The sequence below is a fragment of the Schistocerca gregaria genome, chromosome 6, assembly GCF_023897955.1.
Source record: "Schistocerca gregaria isolate iqSchGreg1 chromosome 6, iqSchGreg1.2, whole genome shotgun sequence".
NCBI lineage: Eukaryota > Metazoa > Arthropoda > Insecta > Orthoptera > Acrididae > Schistocerca > Schistocerca gregaria.
The window spans coordinates 78,764,194-78,784,681 of record NC_064925.1 but is presented as its reverse complement, the minus strand read 5'-3'; the positions used below and the strand labels follow the sequence as shown (position 1 = coordinate 78,784,681).

The 20,488-nt window shown below is 44.6% G+C and overlaps 1 protein-coding gene across 1 annotated transcript in view; it reads right to left on the bottom strand.

The window, feature by feature from the left end:
- The window catches only part of LOC126278041 (cholinesterase 2-like), a 224,371-nt gene that overhangs the window by 179,425 nt on the left and 24,458 nt on the right, over positions 1-20,488 (bottom strand). The window contains exon 3 of the mRNA XM_049977796.1: positions 11,967-12,170. Within this exon, the coding sequence (XP_049833753.1) occupies positions 11,967-12,170 (204 nt within the window). The remainder of the gene's footprint in view (positions 1-11,966; positions 12,171-20,488) is intronic.

Genomic DNA, 20,488 nt, shown 5'->3' with positions numbered 1-20,488 from the left:
ATTTGGTGTCTCTGCAGCATTTAATTCTCGATGAGAGGTTTCAGCTGGATAAGGCACAACCAAAGAAACTCGTGGACGCTCCTCCTCGCCTAACAGAGGCCATTATCGAAGGCGAGACGGTACTGGCGCGATATCTCCTGCGGCAGACTAAATTTGTGTCCTGCATGTTTTTCTGCGGCGCAGGTAATATCCTAGCGATACTCCGAGCCAATTTCAGTGCTGTGCAGGTGAGGGATACGAGAGAGAACTAAATTATGAAGAGCGGCTTCTACCTTCCCACCTTCAGTTGGCAATCGAAGGCTCGGCATTGTGATTTTAATGTGACAGAAACACGTATCTGTGGATTCCTGGCGCGTTCTGCCGCAGATTCTAACCGCGTATTTATGAGTGTAAAAAAGTTGAGGAATATTCATTTTCTCTTATGCCACAGACACCTGAAAACAAAAAAAATTAAGTACACGTTTCAGTCAAGGCGACATCTTAATGACGGTATTCCGACAAACAACTCAAGGTCTCAAGGGAAACTTGTACTTAGAACTGTACACTCCTGAATAAAATATGCTATTGAAAAGACAGCAGACATACTATACTATAAAGTTAAGGCAACTATTTGTACAGTGGCGTTACTTTTTGTCAGAGTTCTTCTTCTGAAGCTTCTGTTTAAAATCTGAAATGATGTCGAATTCACATGCGTTCAGTTAGACAAGCACAAGCTTTAAGGTATTGGCGTGTTGATGCACGGAACTTCTGAGCTAACTCGATTAGATAAGATAATGGACTCTAACACTCAGATAGCTGTCTTGGCTGCAATGCGCGACAGCAGAAGAAGTCTACATATCAGCGTTCTGCAGTTTGTATTTTTTGAAACACATTTCACATTCGTCGACATCACTGCGTGTGCAAGATCCCACGAACTTGGTGCAGCCTAAAGCCTGTATTTATAACCTATTATGTTCCTTTCAAACAGTTTAAGGACTACATAGATTCTAGCCCACGAAATCGGTGTTTCTCCATTCAGGAAACTCAAAAAAAAAAAAAAAAAAATGGTTCAAATGGCTCTGAGCACTATGAGATTTAACATCTATGGTCATCTGTCCCCTAGAACTTAGAACTACTTAAACCTAGCTAACCTAAGAACATCACATAACACCCAGTCATCACGAGGCAGAGAAAATCACTGACCCCGCCGGGAATCGAACCCTGGATCCCGGTCGCAGGAGGAAACTCGGTAACAGTTCTTACGTTATTGACTGCAAACAATTCACGTATCATTGCTGTATACACACAATGTGTATTCTGATTACGATTCCTTTTGACATTTCAGATCAGGAGTTGAGCCCCATTTTATTTCGGACAGCAGGAAACCTTGCATTTTTTGTGGCGGTTAAGTTTTCTGTCATTTAAGGCATAAACAACAAACAAACACCGTCCGAATAGGCCTTGGAAGACCGAACGGTACCGACCGGCCGCCGTGTCATCCTCAGCCCAAAGCTGTCACCAGATGCGGATATGGAGGGGACTGTGGTCAGCACTAGGGCCCGGATTTTAATGACAAGTCGTATTTTTTTTCTGAACTATAGGGTGAATTTTAGAACAATTTGTACACAAATCTAGGCATTTTAGTGTCGAAAAATGTATTTTGTTTGTGCATATAAAGTCATAATTCAACAAATTTTAGTAATAGGTCATATTGCGGCTAACTTATAATACACTCCTGGAAATTGAAATAAGAACACCGTGAATTCATTGTCCCAGGAAGGGGAAACTTTATTGACACATTCCTGGGGTCAGATACATCACATGTTCACACTGACAGAACCACAGGCACATAGACACAGGCAACAGAGCATGCACAATGTCGGCACTAGTACACTGTATATCCACCTTTCGCAGCAATGCAGACTGCTATTCTCCCATGGATACGATCGTACAGATGCTGGATGTAGTCCTGTGGAACGGCTTGCCATGCCATTTCCACCTGGCGCCTCAGTTGGACCAGCGTTCGTGCTGGACGTGCAGACCGCGTGAGACGACGCTTCATCCAGTCCCAAACATGCTCAATGGGGGACAGATCCGGAGATCTTGCTGGCTAGGGTAGTTGACTTACACCTTCTAGAGCACGTTGGGTGGCACGGGATACATGCGGACGTGCATTGTCCTGTTGGAACAGCAAGTTCCCTCGCCGGTCTAGGAATGGTAGAACGATGGGTTCGATGACGGTTTGGATGTACCGTGCACTATTCAGTGTCTCTTAGACGATCACCAGAGGTGTACGGCCAGTGTAGGAGATCGCTCCCCACACCATGATGCCGGGTGTTGGCCCTGTGTGCCTCGGTCGTATGCAGTCCTGATTGTGGCGCACACCTGCACGGCGCCAAACACGCATACGGCCATCATTGGCACCAAGGCAGAAGCGACTCTCATCGCTGAAGACGACACGTCTCCATTCGTCCCTCCATTCACGCCTGTCGCGACACCACTGGAGGCGGGCTGCACGATGTTGGGGCGTGAGCGGAAGACGGCGTAACGGTGTGCGGGACCGTAGCCCAGCTTCATGGAGATGGTTGCGAATGGTCCTCGCCGATACCCCAGGAGCAACAGTGTCCCTAATTTGCTGGGAAGTTGCGGTGCGGTCCCCTACGGCACTGCGTAGGATCCTACGGTCTTGGCGTGCATCCGTGCGTCGCTGCGGTCCGGTCCCAGGTCGACGGGCACGTGCACCGTCCGCCGACCACTGGTGACAACATCGATGTACTGTGGAGACCTCACGCCCCACGTGTTGAGCAATTCGGCGGTATGTCCACCCGGCCTCAAAGTCCGTCAACTGCACATACGGTTCACGTCCACGCTGTCGCGGCATGCTACCAGTGTTAAAGACTGCGATGGAGCTCCGTATGCCACGGCAAACTGGCTGACACTGACGGCGGCGGTGCACAAATGCTGCGCAGCTAGCGCCATTCGACGGCCAACACCGCGGTTCCTGGTGTGTCCGCTGTGCCGTGCGTGTGATCATTGCTTGTACAGCCCTCTCGCAGTGTCCGGAGCAAGTATGGTGGGTCTGACACACCGGTGTCAATGTGTTCTTTTTTCCATTTCCAGGAGTGTATAATAGGTCATATTTCCGTCAACTTTTGCCAAAAATGCATATACCGTTTTTCTCGTATCTTACGGGACACACGAATAAGAAAATGAATATGTTGCTCAAGAGACAATATTTATCGTGCTATTTTGAAAGATAAACAGATAAATTAGTAGCCGGCCGATGTGGCCGAGCGGTTCTAGGCGCTTCAGTCTGGAACCGCGCGACCGCTATGGTCGCAGGTTCGAATCCTGCCTCGGGCATGGATGTGTGTGATGTCCTTAGGTTAGTTAGGTTTTAGTAGTTCTAAGTTCTAGGGGACTGATGACCTCAGAAGTTAAGTCCCATAGTGCTCAGAACCATTTGAACCAGATAAATTAGCACACAGCTTTATTTCTCAGGACTGTAGCAGAGAATCGGTGTACCACAACAGTCGTTTCGCGAACATAAAACACTGTTGCGCAGAGTCGACAATACGTTCTCAGAGCCAACAAAGGCGACTTCTGCCGTAATAATCATCGCAGTCGCACAGGCGTTACCAGTAAACAGTTTGATTACAGCCTTTGCGTTGTTTAAAATGCCTAAAGCAAAGTGCTCCGACAGCGTGAAGTTGCGAGGATATGTTCGAGAATTTGGAGAGAAGTTCTTTAGCACTGATGGAAAAATATTATTTTGTAAACTGTGTGAAGATAAAGTTAGTGCAGAAAAGCGCTTTAATGTGCAACAACCCTGTAATACCACTAAACACAGCAGCTGTGTGAAACCAAGTGCTGAAAATAACAGCAGGCAAACGCTGTTGTTTGAACAGACAGGTCAATCGTCAGCCGTGCAATCATTCTGCAAGGATTTGTGTGAGATGATGGTGTCCTGCAGCATCCCATTCGAAAAGCTGAAGAATCCACGCTTCAGACAGTTCTTGGAGAAGTACACGACACATCCAGTTCCAGATGAATCTACACTGAGGAAGAACTATTTATCCGTATGCAACAGTGATGTGCTCAACAAAATACTGCTGAGCAAAAGATCTGGCTGTCGATAGATGAAACTACGGATATTAGTGGGCGAAATATTGCAGATGTTGTTGGTGTTTTAAAAGTTAATGGCCCTGGAGATATTTTCCTAGCAGCGTGAGTAGCTCTCGATAGAGTTAACCATTCGACGATTGCTATTTTGTTTAACAACTCTCTGAAGCTACTGTGGCCAGATGGCGTGAAAAGAGACAAGGTTTTGCTGCTTGTAACAGATGGTGCTTCATATTTGGCTAAAGCAGCCAAAGGGTTTCAGATTCTCTACCACAGTATTCTGTACACCACTTGCCTTGCACATGAGTTGCAAAGAGTTGCCGAAGAGGTGCGATCAGATTACCCTGACAGGTACAAATTAATTTCCTGTGGCAAGAAAATCTTTGTGGAGGCTGGGCTACGGGTACAGAAATTCAAGGAACAAGCACCTTCAACGCCCCTCCCACTTATCTGCTCTTACAGGATGGGGTTCTTGGCTTAATGCTGCACCTACTACACACAAATAAATACAATCTTATGTGAGCTTGATAGCGATGAATCAAGTGCTATCAAAATTGTGAAAGAAGTTTTTACAGATACATTGTCTCGAAACTTGGCATAAATCAACGCCAATTTTTCAGTGATATCAAAAGCCATCAAACGACTGGAATTTATTAGCACTCAGCTATGTGAGGCCCTGAGTATTGTGCAACATGTCCAGAGTGAGTTGGGTCGAGCTCGTGGTCACGTGGCTGACAAAGTGAAAACGAAATTGCAAAGCGTCCTCCAATCGAATCCTGGATATTCTACACTGTGCAAAATTGGCGACAGTCTTTCAGGGAATGCCGCAACATTTGAAGATATTGAAACAAAGCTAAACTACAGTGACCTGGCTGCCTTCAAAGGTGCTCCAGTGACGTCTTGTGACGTGGAGAGGAGCTTTTCCAGGTACAAATGGTTCAAATGGCTCTAAGCACTATAGGACTTAACAGCTGAGGTCATCAGTTCCCCCTAGAACGTAGAACTACTTAAACCTAATTAACCTAAGAACACCACACACATCCAGGCCCAAGGCAGTATAAGAACCTGCGACCATAGCAATCGCGTGCTTCCAGACTGAAGCACCTAGAACTGCTCGGCCACTCCGGTTTCCAGGTACAAAACTATCCTGAGCGACAACTGTAGATCTTTGGCAATGCACTCCGTCTTCAGGCCACAAGTGGCCCATAGGGACAATCCGACCGCCGTGACATGCTGAGTTGAGGATGCGGATAGGAAGGGGGTATGGTCAGAAAACCGTTCTCCCAGCCGTTATGATGGTTGTGTTAGACCGGAGCCGCTACTGTACTATCGAGTAGCTCATCGATTGTCATCGCGAGGCTGAGTGCACCCTAGAAAATGGCAACAGCGCATGGCGGCTGGATGGTCACCCATCCAAGTGCCAGCTACACCCGACTGTACTTAACTTCCGTGATCTCACGGGAACCGGTGTATCCACTGCGGCAAGGCCGTTGCCCAGATCTTTGACACTGGAAAACCTGAAAATGCACCTTGTGATACAGTGCAATTTCGCAGATACTGAAGATTGACATACGGTATTAAATAATGTGAAACGCTTTAAATACTATGTACAAATATAAACATTGTTTTACTGTTTCGATTGATGATCTTTTCACTGTACTTTGTGTTTAGAAAATAAAACATTCAGGCATTCAACAAATACAGGGTGTTTCAAAAATGACCGGTATATTTGAAACGGCAATAAAAACTAAACGAGCAGCGATAGAAATACACCGTTTGTTGCAATATGCTTGGGACAACAGTACATTTTCAGGCGGACAAACTTTCGAAATTACAGTAGTTACAATTTTCAACAACAGATGGCGCTGCAAGTGATGTGAAAGATATGGAAGACAACGCAGTCTGTGGGTGCGCCATTCTGTACGTCGTCTTTCTGCTGTAAGCGTGTGCTGTTCACAACGTGCAAATGTGCTGTGGACAACATGGTTTATTCCTTAGAACAGAGGATTTTTCTGGTGTTGGAATTCCACCTCCTATAACACAGTGTTGTTGCAACAGGACGAAGTTTTCAACGGAGGTTTAATGTAACCAAAGCGATACAATAAAGGGTCTGTTTGAAAACTTTCAACGGGCTGGGAACGTGACGGATGAACGTGCTGGGCGACCGCGTATGGCAACCACAGAGGGCAACGCGCAGCTAGTACAGCAGGTGATCCAACAGCGGCCTCAGGTTTCCGTTCGCCTTGTTGCAGCTGCGGTCCAAATGACGCCAACGTCCACGTATCGTCTCACGCGCCAGAGTTTACACCTCTATCCATACATAATTCATACGCAGCAACCCCTCAGCGCCGCTACTATTGCTGCATGAGAGACATTCGCTAACGATATAGTGCACAGGATTGATGACGGCGATATGCATGTGGGCAGCATTTGGTTTACTGACGAAGCTTATTTTTACCTGGACGGCTTCGTCAATAAACAGAACTGGCGCATATGGGGAACCGAAAAGCCCCATGTTGCAGTCCCATCGTCCCTGCATCCTCAGAAAGTACTGGTCTGGGCCGCCATTTCTTCCAAAGGAATCATTGGCCCATTTTTCAGATCCGAAACGATTACTGCATCACGCTATCTGGACATTCTTCGTGAATTTGTGGCGGTACAAACTGCCTTAGACGACACTGCGAACACCGCGTGGTTTATGCAAGATGGTGCCCGGCCACATCGCACGGCCGACGTCTTTAATTTCCTGAATGAATATTTCGATGACCGTGTGATTGCTTTGGGCTATCCGAAACATACACGAGGCGGCGTGGATTGGCCTCCCTATTCGCCAGACATGAACCCCTGTGACTTCTTTCTGTGGGGACACTTGAAAGACCAGGTGTACCGCCAGAATCCAGAAACAATTGAACAGCTGAAGCAGTACATCTCATCTGCATGTGAAGCCATTCCGCCAGACACGTTGTCAAAGGTTTCGGGTAATTTCATTCAGAGACTACGCCATATTATTGCTACGCATGGTGGATATGTGGAAAATATCGTACTATAGAGTTTCCCAGACCGCAGCGCCATCTGTTGTTGACAATTGTAACTACTGTAATTTCGAAAGTTTGTCTGCCTGAAAATGTACTGTTGTCCCAAGCATATTGCAACAAACGGTGTATTTCTATCGCTGCTCGTTCAGTTTGTATTGCCGTTTCAAATATACCGGTCATTTTTGAAACACCCTGTAGGTGCAAATTAACCACAAACTCTACAGAAAGAAATAACTATACTTACAATATTTTGAGAAGTGAATTTGGTATTACTTTATGGTGAATAAAAAATTAAATAAAGAAACAAGAATGCTTATAATTAACTTCCATTAAGTCATATTTTATTTTTTAATGTCATATTTATGTACGTTTTATGTTATAAATGCTTGCATATTACACTGTTTTTTAGGTAATTATAATCCTAGCGCTAGTCATCACACCTGTGTCGCAGCCGTTATCAGTTTCACGGTAGTGCAATGCCTGTGTTATTCTGATTACGATGCAGGCGTTACGAAACAAATCAAATGAATTTGCAATTGCGAATAATGACTGCCATCAGCTGTAGAGTGGAATGACGACAATGAAGATTTGTGGCGGACCGTGACTCGAACCCGGATTCTCCGCTTATCGCGAGCTGTCGCCTTACCATTAGGCTATCCGTGCACGACTCGCGGCCACAACCAAACTTCCATATGCCGTCAACATTGGGTCTACGACCTGTACTCTAACGTCCCTTATGTACTGTACATTCCTGTACAGGTCAGACGTTGCACTTGGAAGTCGCTTGCCCAGTATCGGCAGATAAATACGATAGTGCAGTGCCTGTGTTATTCTGATTACGATGCAAAGTTCCTTTGGTAGTGTGAACTGTATACACTACTGGCAATCAAAATCACTACACCACGAGGATGACGTGCCACAGACGTGAAATTTAACCGATAAGAGGAAGATGCTGTGATATAAAAATGGTTAGCTTTTCAGAGCATTCACACGAGGTTGGCGCTGGTGGCGACACCTACAACGTGCTGACGTGAGGAAAGTTTCCAACCGATTTCTCATACAAAAACAGCAGTTGACCGGCGTTGCCCGGTGAAACGTTGTTGTGATGCCTCATGTAGGGAGGAGAAATATGTACCACCACGTTTCCGAATTTGATGAAGGTCGGATTGTAGCCTATCGCGATTTCGGTTTGTCGTATCGCGACATTGCTGCTCGCGTTGGTCGAGATCCAATGACTGTTGGAAAAATATGGAATAGCTGGATTGAGGAGGGTAATACGGAATGCCGTGCTGAATCCAATTTTACTCAGTATCTCCTCATTTGTTACGTGATATACCCATCTAATCTTCAGCACTCTTCTGTAGCACTACATATCGAAAGCTTCTATTCTCCTCTTGTCCAAACTATTTATCGTCCATGTTTCACTTCCATACATGGATGGCTACACTCCATACAAATACTTTCAGAAACGACTTCCAGACACTTAAATCTATACTAGATGTTAACAAACTTCTCTTCTTCAGAAACGCTTTCCTTGCCATTGCCGGTCTACATTTTATATCCTCTCTACTTCGACCATCATCAGTTACTTTCGTCCCCAAACAGCAAACGTCCTTTACTACTTTAAGCGTCTCATATCCTAATCCATTTCCCTCAGCATCACCCATTCCATTATCCTCGTTTTGCTTTTGTTGATGTTCATCTTACATCCTCCTTTCAAGACACTATCCATTCCGTTCAACTGTTCTTCCAAGTCCTTTGCTGTCTCTGACAGAATTACAATGTCATCGGCGAACCTCAAATTTTTTATTTCTTCTCCATGGATGTTAATACCTGCTCCTTCACTGCTTCCTCAATATACATATTGAATAGCATCGGAGAGAGGCTACAACCCTGTCTCACTCTCTTCCCAACCACTGCCTCCCTTTCATGTCCCTCGACTCTTATAACTGACATCTGGTTTCTGTACAAATTGTAAATAGCCTTTCGCTCCCTGTATTTTACCTCTGCAACCTCCAGAATTTGAAAGAGAGTTTTCCTGTTGACACTGTCAAAAGCTTTCTCTAAGTCTACAAATGCTAGAAACGTAAGTTTGCCTTTTCTTAATCTAGTTCCTAAGATAAGTCGTAGGGTCAGTATTGGCTCACGTGTTCCAATATTTCTTCGGATTCCAAACTGATCTTCCCTGAGATCGGTTTCTATCAGTTTTTCCATTGGTCTGTAAAGAATTCGCGTTAGTATTTTGCAGCCGTGACTTATTGAACTGATAGCTCGGTAATTTTCACATCTGTCAACACCTGCTTTCTTTGGGACTGGAATTATTATATTCTTCTTGAAGTCTGAGGGTATTTCGCCTGTCTCATACATCTTGCTCACCAGATAGTGGAGTTTTGTGAGGACTGGCCCTCCCAAGGCGGTCAGCAGTTCTAATGGAATGTTGTCTACTCCTGGGGCCTTGTTTCGACTCAGTTCTTTCAGTGCTCTGTCAAACTCTTCACGCAGTATCGTACCTCCCATTTCATCTTCATCTACATTCTCTACCATTCCCATAATTTTGTCCTCAAGTACATCGCCCCTGTATAGACCCCCTATATACTCCTTCCACCTTCCTGCTTTCCGTTCTTTCCTTAGAACTGGGTTTCCGTCTGAGGTCTTGATATTCATGCAAGTGGTTCTCTTTTCTCCAAAGGTCTCTGTAATTTTCCTGTAGACAGTATCTATCTTACCCCTAGTGAGATGGGCCTCTACATCCTTACATTTGTCCTCTAGCCTTCCCTTCTTAGCCATTTGCACCTCCTGACGATCTCATTTTTGAGACGTTTGTATTCCTTTTTTCCTGCTTTATTTACTGCATTTTTATATTTTCTATTTTCATCAATTAAATTCAATATTTCTCCTGTTACCCAAGGATTTCTAGTAGTCCTCATCTTTTTATCTATGTGTAGCACATGTCAAAAGCTAAAAATCTTCTGGCATGACATGACATGGAACCTGATTTCATCTCATTCTCTTCCTAATAGTACTTTTTGTTTGTATTACACTTTTTGAAATGGACTGTAAGCGCGTTGCTCGTATTAAGCTAGATTTTTGATGACAGCCATAATATTTGGTGCAGCAATTGATTCCACATTTGTTTTGTTTCATATGAAACTCACAGGTGTTCTCACCCGTGTTATGCGGAGCTAGACTACAGATGTTCGTTGTTGCTATCAAAACTGTGTGTGAACTGCTTTATTTAATTACGTTGTTTAACAGAGAACTCATTGTTAGCGCTTTTGACGGAACTGGTACTCAGCTTCAATGCATGTTGCCACGCAATGAGTATGTAATTCCGTTTTGAATGATGTTGTTTATTGCCACTGAGTATGCTCAGTAGCCATAGTGACTAGAGCATTCTTCCCTACAAATTCTAAGCGTACTACAACAGTTACATGAATGTGTTCACACATTACCAACAGATATTAGAAACAATACATTTTAGCAGAAATCAATGTAATAGAACAATCCTCCCACTCCACTGCAAATTTCAAAGCATATAATACACACGCTCATGACTTCACGATTGGATTTACTAGTGAATTCTGTGTCACTGGGTGATTGTGCAAAATTACATACTCATAGAAGATTTAATAAAGCTGAATACTAATTATGTCAAAAGCTGTTAACTTGGAGTCTCCTTTAAATGCAATAAAGTACGAAAAACAGACATGAATAAAAATAGAGTTAAATGAAACAGTTCACACACGGATTCATAACCACTAATAAACATATTTGAGTCCACAAAACGCCAAGCGACAGAACTAGCTATTGTTTTATATGAGACGAAAGCTAATATGGAATATTAGGAATACGAGAGAAAATGTAACAGAATACGATCAACATGTTTAGAACGCAATTCAAAGAGTACAATACGTGCACCGGAATCGTAATCAGTAACATAACGACATGAAACCAACATCTGATTTGAACAAAACCAGACCCCACATGTAAGACTTTAAAATCAGCCAGTGAGGAACCGAGATGACGGACTGATAAACATGCAGATATCCAAGCGCCCTGGAAGCGAACCAAATCGTATTACCGAAATCGCTATACGAGTTTCACCCCCGTGGGACCAGCACGGAGCCGTCGGCAGCACGGCTGCAGCGTAAATGAAGTGCATCGCGCATGCGCAATCGCTTGCCACGGCCTACAGCGCGCAGCGGGGCCATGCTCGCCGATCACGTGGTTGTCTCCCTAGGCGAGGTCACTTCTAGCAGCGATTTGTACCAGTGAAAACTACCGATATTTACCCCGCTTCAGAGTCTGTACTATATTGTAGATTTCCCTGTCACTACCTGGGTATTCAGTTCAGTGATTCGAAGAAGGCAAAAGAATGCAATCATTTATATGGATGCACCTGCGTAAAGCTCTATGGAATTCAAACCAGCCTTCGGGTTCATGATGGCTCTGTCGTTGGTGGGTTTATCCAGAACTACTAATTAATTTCTGTTTCAAACAAACAAACAAAATTTGAAAAAAAATGGTTCAAATGGCTCTGAGCACTATGGGACTTAACATCAGAGGTCATCAGTGCCCTAGAACGTAGAACTACTTAAACCTATCCAACCTAAGGACGTCGCACTCATCCATGCCCGAGGCAGGATTCAAACCTGCGACCGTAGCGATCGCGCGGTTCCAGACAGAAGCAAAAAAAAAAAAAAAAAAAGAAAAAAAGAAAAGCCTTATATTTCTTTGGACATAATAAGAGAGTTGCATTATCAGTCCACCCTTGAAGACGAATGTTGGAGGTCTGCTCATTGTTAGAGGCGCTGAGCGAACTGGACTTACGTTCGGCGAGTAGATGTCCATGGTGAGGCAGTATTCGCTCTGGCTGAGCCGAGTCGCCATCGCCGCCGCCGCCATCAGCACAGGGTCGACGTCGGCTGCGGGGTGGCGCAGGTTGGAGCTTCCGGCAGAGAAGAACTGTACACAGGCAGGGCCATAGGCCGTGGCGTTCCGCGTTCCAGTCCAGTTCACCGGTTGCGACGGCTCCTGGGGCACACAACGTACATCGAAATAGCGTAGGCGTAAGAAGCCCAGAATCCAGGATATATTTCTACAGTTACAGTTGCCCTCCGGAGGAGGCTAAGCACTGCGCCGATACATACTGACACAAAGATTTCAAACCGGATGGTGAGCCTACGTGAGGACCGCCTGTACTTCACGCCTCAGCGGCAAGGACTCCAGTTACACACCTTACCCAGTTCAATGATCTTTTAATCATCTTGAGGTTGAAGATCTTTTGTCCATGCTTGCTTTAACAAGCTGTTTTTACAGTTCGTAAACAGTGACAGTGACAGTTCATTATACAGAACTTCACAGCGAAGAACCTGAGGAAAAAAGAAAACATGACAAACTATGAAATAAAACAGGCACTACAAAAACATAATACCTCAGGAAAACCACACCATATGGTAAAAGGCCATGAAATAAAAGTCAACTGATGATACTGCAACTGCAGTGAAACATGTTTGGGATATAAAACAAAACTGTGTTTTGATGAAAGTGGACCCATCCAAAAACATATGTTGTAAGACGGCAAGAAATATCCGCCTTACATGAAGTCATTAAATATCACCTAACTCACATTGAGCGAACAGTAGGGCTGAACAAAAATGACTGTCCCATCGATACAATCATGTCTAGTTTTGATAATGACTGACAAGGCACAATGCATCGTGTAGAGGGTATAGTATGGACGTATTGGAATATATAATGTTGGGTGATGGTTTTAAAGTAATTCACGTGATGTGAAAACTTTGTGGAAGTGCGTTGATTTACTGGAGGCTAGTTTATCCCATGAAGTATTGAGAGTTGACCGCGGCCGGCTGAGGAGCAGTGAAGGGAAGCGACAACAGGCAGCTTAGGGTGGCTCAAACTCTGAGAAAGCGGGAATGGGGCGTGGCCTCCAGCTGCCTTAAGGTGAGTGACAGTGAGGGAGAGGTTGACCCCACACTGGTGTACCGGGATGCAGATGGAGAACTTGTACACCTGTTGATAAATGTCCGTCGTCCCGTTTTCAGTGAAAACTGCGAGAAAGCCACGCAAAGCTACAGTGGAGTGGTCAACAGAGGCCGAAATGTGCGTGTTCGTGACTATAGGAACTTCACGCTAAATTCACGGCCCGCAGAGTCTGAAGTAAATCAGGTGAAGAGCGACAGAATGAAATACACCAGCCTCCGATGGGAATGTAGGACCAAGGAATTTGAAGTACTCTGCTGGGAGTCGGAATTTCGGAAAAAATTGGTGTTTTATGCAGATGCTAACCTTGATGGGTGGCCTGGGAGGAGCTAAATAGCAGAAGTTGAGAGGAAGGGAAATTTTGTGGGAATTTGTTCACTTCCCAGAGTACGCATTGGTTGGCGCTGGGAAGCGACTCATAATTAACGCGACTTGCGCTGCAATTGGCGTAAGTGATTTTGCGGGAGGGGAAACTGAGGCGAAGAGCGGTTTGGCAGAAGTCTCGGTAGAGATATTCCGTTTCCAGCTTGCCTAGAGTGCGATGTGGCGTTCTTTACTCATCTTTCCTGAGAGAGAGTGAGCATCTCTGCAGTTTAGGACTTGGCAAATGGAACGATTGATCTTGGAAATGGAAAGTTTTCGTTCAGCTATGTACTGAGCAAGATAGCTAGGAGTTAATAGACGAGCACAGCCTTGCAGTACCACGACGCCGCTCCACCATGCTGAATTTGGTGATATTGCACCTGCTCCGGCTTGAGTTAGGCCACTGATTAATTTGTTGGATCACATCAGCAAAGTTTTCATGAGGGTTACATGGGCCGTGTATTGTAGAATTCCTCTTGCACTTCGCATTATGCTTGGGTCAGTCGATAGGAATTAATTTTGATTCATCGCGCTTTACTCCACGTAAACGCAATTTATTTCAACTGCCTGTTAGGAGAGTCATGTAATGTGATGATTGAAGGTCGTGAGTTAAAATAAATCTTTGCTAATCGACTGCATCTGTTTTCAATCAAGTAGTTGAAACCCCAGATCACTTTATTAATTAATTTTTGTTCAACATTTGTATCTGGTGTTCAATAGCTGAATATAACATCAATGTGCACTCGTTTTTTTTTTTTTTATTAAAGAGGGATCAATTCTGAATCAATTAATGTCAACAGTGCCACCACAGTCCAATCAGGAGTCACAAGGCCTTATTACTTTCTTTGTGTTATCCGATATTGCGGCAGTTTTGCACTCTCTTTTGATCTGTTAGTCAATTAGCTGAGATGAACACACACTAAAACCAGATAAGTAACGGGTGGGGTGTTACAAATGATCTTTCTCGGTCAGGAAATTTGCTCGTGGTATAAACAAAAGTCGCAGATTCAGAGGCCATTTGCACAAAAATTGACAATTTAGCGAGCTATCGCCACAAGCCTTCAAACAAACCCGAGGAGAGTCACTGTTCAGACTATACCTGGACTCGTCCGTGAACATAACCTGTCTATACCAAACCAGCAACGCCAGACGATAGTAAGAATTTGCAGAACGATCTGCAGACAATTGATGATTGGTGCAGGCTCTGGCAGTTGACCCTGAACGTAAATAAATCTAACATATTGCTTATACACAGGAAAAAAATCCACTACTGTACAGCTACATTATTGATGACAAACAGCTGGAGTCAGCGTCTGACGTAAAATATCTAAGCGTAACTATAGACAGCTACCTGAAGTGGAATGACGATATAAAACAGATAGTGGGAAAAGCAGACACCAGACTCAGATTCAGCGGAAGATTCTTAAGGAAATGTAACTCATCCACGAAAGAAGTGGCTTGTAAGGCGCTTGTTCGCCCGATTCTTGAGTATTGTTCATCTATCTATCTGGGATCCCTATCAAGTAGGACTGAAAGAGGAGGTAGAAAGATTCAACGAAGAGCGACACGTTTCGTCACGGGATCATTTAGTTGGCGAGAGAGTTTTAGGAGGTGCTTAAAAACAAACTCCACTGGCAGACGTTGCAAGAGAGGCGTTGTGCATCGCGGAGGGAGTAACTATTGAAATTTCGGGACAGAACTTTTCAGGAGGAGTCAGACAACATATTACTCCCCCCCCCCCCCTCCCACATACGTCTTGTGTATTGACCACGAGGAAAAGATTCGACAATTAGAGCCTATAAAAGAGGCTTTACCGACAATGATTCTTCCCATGCACTACTCGCGAGTGGAACAGGGTTGGAGGGATCAGATAGTGGTACCGAAAGTACCCTCCACCACACACCATTTGGTGGCCTGCGGAGTATAATGTGGATGTAAATGATTTTTTTTTTTTGTGTTTCAATTATGTAGCTAACTGAGCAACTCCGCATCTCCCATGTTTCCGGACCGGGGAAAAAACTTTATGGTACCCTCCGCCAGGCAGCCCCCCCCCAGTCCCCCCCCCAGCCCCCCCCCTCCCCTAGCTCCCCCCTCCTCCCCCCGAGCGTCTGAGATAGGACGTCAGAAATTCAAAAAATCGATTTTTCAAAAAAAGGTGTTCATTTTGTAGCCCATATCTTTTTGAAAAATTTAGTACATGAAACATATATGTTAGAGGAAATGTAAGAAATGTTATTTGGTCTGAAGTGTGCCAATGTGCAGTGTCACACCTCTTTACACAGCAATCTTCTATCTCACGTCACTGTATTGTGCTCTGTAGAATTAGAATGTGTATATCTTGTAGTGGAAGTTGTCAACCCTGTATTCAGGACAGCGGAAATTAAAATGTGCTGTGGTGCCTCTGCTGCTCCCAGTAGGCCGGTTTTACATCCTATCCCCCCTTTAAAAAAAACTCACAGCTAATACTGGACAGAACTGCAACCACGAGAATAAGAACTCTTCAGAAAATTGGCACTCTTTATTGCCTGTTAGCTGCTTACATTCTCTTTTGAGTGACATAAAATTAAATATAGGAAACATAAAAGCAACGAAGAGACAAGCAACACAGTACATATGTCTTCAATCCTTAGGTCCCAGCATTTTTTTTCTCTCTACAGCTTTACGCGACGTGTTTTTCTCTCTGGAAAAGAATCTATTACTTCATCAAAGTTCGTCAAACGTTTTGCAACATGAAAAATCAAAATGTCGTTGTCTAATACTGAAAAATCCGTTAATACGAATAGTACCCAAGACTGATATGGTTTCTCGATTTGATTACGTCTACCTTGTCACTGTTTGCTAGACAAAACAAAATAGGCCTTTCTAATACTACAGCAACTGTATCACATGCCCATTAAGCGAGACTGTTTTGGCACAAACTACAAGCAAAAGATTTTATGTTAGGAGATAGTTCCACATCTCATTCATACGCTCCAGTTTCTCAAGCATGAGATCGAGAAGTAGTAATACGAAATTTTAATATAAATTTGGATTCGTCATATTCTTCCATATAATTTGTGTGATGTCCCCCATTCTTCTCCTTCCTCTTTCAACAAACAATCTTGTCATCGCTAATTCTGTAACTCTTCCTGTAATTTTCAAAACTTATTCTCCAGTTTACTTCACCGACACCAACAGAATCACCAGTTTAGGTATCCCGCCTTTATTCTTCGGCTAGGCGTAATTACGTGTTCGAACAACATATTTTCCGTGCGATTCCGAGAATAGCTGCTAACTGGGGCTGTACAATTAGCCCTTAGAAGTGTAACTACCCGGCAAAAACTTCATGTCTAAATTTCATTTTCTTGGAAGCACCGAGAAGATTACTATGTAAACTATTATTACTGTTAGTTGTTTATTTACACTCTGATTGTCTGAATCTATGGCTTTCCCCAGTAATTATAACAACGCTGTTCATTCGCACACCTAGTCAACCACATAAACAAACAACGATTGGCATTGACCCGTTGGGGTTCATTCGCTTCAGCTCGTATAGCTCCGTTCCATGTTGTCTGCGCGAAAGTTTTTTTATTTCTAGATGCCGGGTATTCCCCTAGCAGAGACATCGCGTACACTACGCGAACCAACAAGGATGCATCTCAAAATCATGTGAATAATCTCTAGACCGAATTGCGCGGGATAATTGGCGCTTTGTGGAACAAGGTCTCTTTTCTTTAAGAATATGAACTTGACACCACCTGAAATTGCCACCCGGGTCAGATTCGGATATCCCGGTTTGTCCGCCACCCTCCCTCCTCCCCATCCACCCCCACCACCCTACAATCCGGCTTCAAAGTGAGTGACGGAAATCTGCGAAACTGTCCGCATCTATCCGTATACTGACTGTTTATAACACACACAAATTTTGTTATGGCTTCAGGGTGCCAAAAACAACTAAAAAATACTGAAAATTTGTTTTGTTTCTAATCTGCGAGTATGTAGTTGAGAAATAGGAAAACCGAGCTTTACGGAAGCCCCTCAGTGTTCCTTGCCATCTAATGCTTCGCCTCCGCAGTTTGCAGCTCTTTTCGCTCAAACAGCGTGGCTTGGTGGTGTTGTAAGCGCGCAGTCAGGCGACAGAGATCCTCATGCCTGCTAGAATTCCACATGTTTGCAGGTTTGTTGGCCATCCCTCATCTGTAGTCAGTAAAGCAGTAATAGGTTCAAAGAAAGTGTGCTCGAACGTCACAAACCCCTTATGTGTAACTACATCTACATCTACATACATATTCTGCAAGCCTCCCATACCACTACTGCACTCATGCTCATAAATTAATGATAACTGCAGAATGTGGTGCCTCACAACGTGGCACTACACAAAACTGGCGCTAATAGCATAGGCACATCGGGAACACACACGACACAGATCTGTAAGTCCACGGTATTGATGATAAGTTGAGAAAACCGTCCCGAAACACATGTGCTACAAAACGCCACTTTTTCTTGCGCATGTACCCCGAAATCAATATGGAATATGATCACCATGCACACATACACAGGCCACACAACGAGTTGGCATACTCTGGATCAGGTGGTCGAGCAGCTGCTGGGGTATAGCCTCCCACTCTTGCACCAGTGCCTGTCGGAGCTCCTAAAGTGTCGTAGGGGTTTGGAGACGTGGAGCGATACGTCGACTGAGAACATCCCAGACGTGCTCCATGGCGTTTAGGTCTGGAGAACAAGCAGGCCACTCCATTCTCATGACATCTTCTGTTTCAAGGTACCCCTCCACGATGGTAGCTCGGTGGGGCCGTGCGTTATCATCCATCAGAAAGAAGGTGGGACCCACTGCACCCATGAAAGGTGCAAAATGACGTCCCGATACACCTAACCTGTTACAGTTCCACCATCAAAAACATGCAGCGATATACGTGCAACAATCATAATCCCACCCCATACCATCAAACCATGACCTCCATACAAGTCCCTCTCAAGAACATTAAGGGGTTGGTATCTGGTTCCTGGTTCACGCCACATGAAAACCCGGCGAGAGTCACTGTTCAGACTATACCTGGACTCGTCCGTGAAAATAACCTGGGACCACTGTTCCAATGACCATGTACTTGAACCTTGCAGGTCTCCGGGCGAATAAACGATGTCTGTTTGGTCGTCCGTAGACTGTGTGTCTGGAGACAACTGTTCCAGTGGCTGCGGTAAGGTCCCGAGCAAGGCTACTTACAGTACTCTGTGGCCGTCTGCTAACACTGATGGTGAGATATCTGTCTTCTTGTGGTGTTGTACACTGTGGACGTCCCGTACTGTAGCGCCTGGACACGTTTCCTGTCTGCTGGAATCATACACGTTTCCTGTCCGCTGGAATCATTGCCATAATCTTGAGATCACACTTTGTGACACACGGAGGGCCCGTGCTGCAACCTGCTGTGTTTGACCAGCCTCCAGTCGCCCTAGTATTCTGCCGCTCATAGCGTCATCAGTACGTGTTCTTTGAGCCATTTTCAACACACAGTCACCATTAGCACGTCTGAAAACGTCTGTCCACTTACTCGCTGCACCGTACTCTGACATGAGCACCAACAAACCTGTGCATAGTTGGAATGCTGCCAGCGCCACCGTGCGACGACCGCAGGTCAAATGCACCTCATGACCATACCACGAGGTGATTTAAACCCGCAAACCGCCCAGCAGAGCGTTGTTTCACCATGTGTCAGCATTATCCTTAATTTATGAGCATGAGTGTAGTTTTTTGCCTTCCTGTTCCACTCATAAACAGAGCGAGGGAAAAACGACTATCTATTTACCTCCTTACGAAACCTAATTTCTAGTATCTTATCTTCGTAGTACTTACGCGCGATGTATGTCGGCGGCAGTAGAATCGTTCTGCAGTCAGCTTAAAATGCCGCTTCTATGAATTTTCTCAGTAATGCTCCTCACATAGAACGTCTTCCCTCCAGTGATTCCCATCTCCATTCCCAAAACTTTGAACACTTGTGCGCTGTTCGAACAAACCGGTAGCAAATCTAGCAGCCAGACTCTGAAATACCTAGATGTCGTCCTGTAATCCGATCTGGTGCGGTCTCCAAACACTCGAACAGTACTGTACTACAGTCTTATATGCGGTCTCCTTTACACATGAACCACACTTCTCTAAATCTGTCCCAAGAAACCGAAATGGGCCACTCATTGGCCTCCCTTACTATAGTCCTTACACGCTCATTCAATTCCACATTAGTCTGCAACGTTACATCTACACATTTAAACACTGTGATGGTGTCAAGCAGCACACGACTGATGCTATACTCAGATATTATGGGTTTATTTTTCCCACTCTCCTGCGTTAACTTACACTTTTCCACACTTATAGCTACCTACCATTCATCTCACTTCATCATATTTTGCGACTCAAATATCTACATCTACATGCATACTACGCAAGCCACCGTATGGTGCGTAGCGCACGCACCCTGTACCGTTACTAGTCATTTCCTTCTCCGTTCCCCTTGCAAACAGAGCGAGAGGAAAACGACTGACTAAACGCCTTCGTTTGTTGTTGTTGTTGGGGTCTTCAGTCCTGAGACTGGTTTGATGCAGCTCTCCATGCTACTCTATCCTGTGCAGCTCCTTCATCTCCCAGTACTTACCGCAACCTACATCCTTCTGAATCTGCTTAGTGTATTCATCTCTTGGTCTCCTTCTACGACTTTTACCCTCCACGCTGCCCTCCAATACTAAATTGACGATCCCTTGATGCCTCAGACCATGTCCTACCAACCGATCCCTTCTTCTAGTCAAGTTGTGCCACAAACATCTCTTCTCGCCAATCCTATTCAATACTTCCTCATTAGTTATGTGATCTACCCATTTAATCTTCAGCATTCTTCTGTAGCACCACATTTCTAAAGCTTCAATTCTCTTCTTGTTCAAACTATTTATCGTCCATGTTTCACTTCCATACATGGCTACACTCCATACAAATACTTTCAGAAATG